Genomic DNA, 3,735 nt, shown 5'->3' with positions numbered 1-3,735 from the left:
GGTGGTGGTGGAGGGGGGCTGCGGGCGGGAGCCAGCCACCAGGCCTGTGCTCACCACCTTCCTCGAGAAGACAGCTACCAGGAGAGCGCTGAGGGCCGCTGCCAAGGAGGAGGTGCCACCGCCAGTCCCGGAGCCCAAGCCAGAGCCCCAGCCAGACCCTTCCCAGGTATCGCCCGTGGCCTGCCTGGGGCCGTGTGCCCCCTCCCCAGCCCTGGTCTGTGCTGCCCCTGCGGCGGGGCTGGGCTGAGTGGGGGGGCACAGCCTCACTCGGTGCCCTGAAATAGGGGTTGTGAGCCCCTGCAGCGCTCCCGCACTGTGGGGTTGCTGGGTGCAGCTCGCCCCATGGGAGCCTTCGCTTGGCCCGCGCTGGGCTGCAGAGAGAGGTGCTGCCTGCGCTGATCCCGAATTTCCTTGTAGTTGGAGACTCGGTCTCTAACCCCCATGGAGACATCTGGATGTGCCCCATCAGAGGACATGCTGTGTCAGGCTTTTTCTGATGTCTTGCTTGATGTGGAAGACGTAGATGTGGAAGATGGTGCTGACCCAAACCTCTGCAGTGACTATGTGAAGGACATCTACAAGTATCTGAGAGACCTTGAGGTTGGTAGGGGTAGGTCAGAACTGCAAGGGGCATCTGCTGGTGCTTACGGTGAACCCGTCATTATAGGCGTGGCTTGGAGCTGGTATTCACTTTCACGTATGGATTTTCCTGAGGCACTAATAAGTGATCCCTCAACTTAAAATACAAGATTAAACTGAGATGATAACATAAACAGATGCTGGTTGTTAGACCAATCAACTAGTAGTACTAGTACCATGCTCTTTCTAGCCTGTCTCTAGTAAACAAAGAAAGCTGTGCCCTGTGGCCTAGACCTATGGGCTATGCCCATACTGAACTCCTTGATAAACCTTAAGATGCAACAGAGGCTAGGCATTACAAATGCTTCAGCTAAGTGACTAGATCTATTAACCCTATTCCTTCCACACAGGAAAATCAACCTGTAAGACCCAAATACCTGGCTGGCCAGGAAATCAATGGGAACATGCGTGCCATACTAATAGACTGGCTTGTGCAAGTACAGATAAAATTCAGACTCCAGCAGGAAACCCTGTATATGGCAGTTGCTATCATCGATCGCTTCCTGCAGGTGAGTGTCTCTTGCCCAGCGTCAGGCAATGCTTCTTCCCTAAGCTAAAGCACAATGAGCACTGATCAGTAACACCATACATGGTTAGACATGTTACCCTTAACAAAATACTTGGCTGACAAAGGTCATTTGATGTTGAATTGTATGCACTATGTAACCCTCTCAGCTATGAACAGTGACTTGATACATCAAAACTGCTTACTCCTCTCCCTGATTTGATCTCAAAGCCTTCTAATACCCCTGCAGATGCCAATAGAGGTAACAGATGATGTACAGTTACTCTGTATATGCCAGTATGAACATCCTGCCATAGAACAAACCTTACACTGGCTACCTTGAAAAGCTGTGTTCTGAGCCAAGTCATTCAGATAAATCTCTACTGCTGCTTACTACAGGACAATGCCGTTTCCAAGAAGACGTTACAGCTGGTTGGTGTCACAGCTATGTTCATTGCCAGCAAATATGAAGAGATGTTTCCCCCACATATTGGAGACTTTGCCTATGTAACTGATAACACTTACACAAAGTTCCAAATCTGCCAGATGGAGATGAAGATCCTGCAAGCCCTGGACTTTGATCTGGGTCGCCCTCTCCCTCCACACTTCCTAAGAAGGGCTTCAAAGATTGCAGAGGTAATGCTGAGAACGGGTGTTACTGTAAGCAGTATCTGGAAAATGCAGTACTCGACTGTGGCAGCTTGTTAAAATGGCTCAAAACTTTTGAGTACACTTTTGCAACACTTTAGCAACAGCCTGGTTGAGATCTGCCTCCCACGTAGGAACAGGTCTTGTTTGTCTGCTTCCAGTCACATGAGCCTAACCCACCCAAAGCCGGAGCTAAAATGCCTGCCTGGAACTGCAGGTGACTGCTAGACTGCTGTTGAAAGGAGTGGTCCTAGACTATGAGCAGCCTAATACAGCTCAGAACTGATCTGTGATTAAGCCACTTGAATTTCAAGCCTATAGCTCCGAAAATGTTTGCTAAGGAAGTATACTTCCTGCTTGATTAAACAAAGGCTTGACAGGATACTTTTGCCTTGGAGACAGCCAATACTCAACTCTGACTTACTGCAGGTGGACTTGGAACAGCACATTCTGGCCAAGTACCTGATGGAGTTGTCCATTGTGGACTATGATATGGTTCACTTCCCTCCATCCAAGACCGCAGCAGCTGCTTCCTGTTTGGCTCTGAAACTTCTCAATGGATGTGAATGGGTAAGTCATGCTTGTCCGACTGCCTCCTAGTTTGGGACTCAGTGTGCCTGTGCACCAGCTTAAAAGGCCACTCTGGGCCAAGTGCATGCCTTCTGCTTCCCTTGTATCTCCGCATGTTCTCGTCTCCCCATGGTCCATTACAAGGGGACAGAAGCAGGGCAGTAACTGTTAACCCTCCCCTGTGAGACAGGAGACCGCAATTGCCCAAGCCCAACAGAAGGCAAAGAACCCAGCGTACTCAGATTGTGCTAGTAGGTCTGTCTAATGACTTACCTTCCTTTCAGACACCAACTCTGCAACACTACATGTCTTACGCTGAGAGCGACCTTCTCCCAGTTATGCAGCACATAGCAAAGAACATAATTCTTGTGAATGAGGGCGTTACCAAGCAGATGGTAAGAATCTCGCGGTGCAGGCGGGGAGTACGTGTGGTTAAAAGTCAATGTGTGGTGCTCTGAAGCTGGCTTAGCTGAGCCACTGCTGTCAGACATGCATCAGACCTGCTCGCTTCAGCTGAAGGTCTCTGTCTTGCCAAAGTGGCATCAGCCAGCCATGAACTGGTCTTCTGTGCTAGGATGGGCTTGGCTTGACCACCAAGCCTCAGATGGCTGGAATAGTGTAAGTTTATGAACAGGGTAAACTTAATCAAACTTACTTCTCTGCAGGCAATCAAGAACAAATATGCCAGCAGCAAAAATGCCAAGATAAGTGCCATTGAACAGCTGGACTCTTCTATCATATGGAATCTAGCCCAGCATCTGATTAAGAAGTCATAACTCCCACATGAACTCAAGCAGAATGTTTGCCCCTGTGTCTCACTGTGTATATAATGTATCTTATTTCTGTGTTTTGGACTTTTAATAAAGCACTTTCGCCTTTTACTGGTGTCCTTTGGTAGTAAAGTTGGCCAATTCCTCCTACAGCTGCAGCGTCTGGGTGGAGGCTGTGAACAGGGAGAGGCGTTGGTGAGCCCTGGGGCCAGCCCGGGTCGGGTAGGAGTACAGGCAGGAGTGGTGGCACAGGCTCCGCTAATGCAGCGGCAGAGACCACGTCTGCCAGATTAGTCAAATTGGAGTGCAGCTCTATTAACTTTTTTTTTTTGTGGTATATGTTTGTTAATCACTCGCCTATCGGCTCTACCTCTAGGGGAGTACCGGTCAGAGAGCTGTGTCTGCCTGCGCTTAGAAGTGGCGATTGTTCTTTGCCTACCCCTCTCCCCATTTTTTTTGTCTTTGTTACAAATACCGAACTGTACTCCTGCGTCCTTCTATCTGAAAGCTACCCGGGAGAAGGGGCTGCCTCGTTCCCTTCTTGTGCCCACCACAGGTGGTGGGGTTTCGGGTAGGGAATAAGCTCAGCGACTAACCCGTGTC

General features: G+C 49.6%; 1 protein-coding gene across 1 annotated transcript in view; it reads left to right on the top strand.

Moving 5' to 3' along the window:
• Positions 1-3,138, top strand: part of CCNB1 (cyclin B1) — a 5,884-nt gene extending 2,746 nt beyond the window's left edge. Inside the window, exons 3-8 of the mRNA XM_009272541.1 lie at positions 418-600; positions 990-1,148; positions 1,544-1,780; positions 2,222-2,362; positions 2,647-2,757; positions 3,028-3,138. Of these exons, the coding sequence (XP_009270816.1) occupies positions 418-600; positions 990-1,148; positions 1,544-1,780; positions 2,222-2,362; positions 2,647-2,757; positions 3,028-3,138 (942 nt within the window). The remainder of the gene's footprint in view (positions 1-417; positions 601-989; positions 1,149-1,543; positions 1,781-2,221; positions 2,363-2,646; positions 2,758-3,027) is intronic.
• The last annotated feature ends 597 nt before the right edge of the window (positions 3,139-3,735 follow it).

The sequence above is a fragment of the Aptenodytes forsteri genome, unplaced genomic scaffold (genome assembly GCF_000699145.1).
Source record: "Aptenodytes forsteri isolate BGI_AS27 unplaced genomic scaffold, ASM69914v1 Scaffold92, whole genome shotgun sequence".
Classification (NCBI taxonomy): Eukaryota; Metazoa; Chordata; class Aves; order Sphenisciformes; family Spheniscidae; genus Aptenodytes; species Aptenodytes forsteri.
This window is presented reverse-complemented; position numbering and strand designations above follow the sequence as displayed.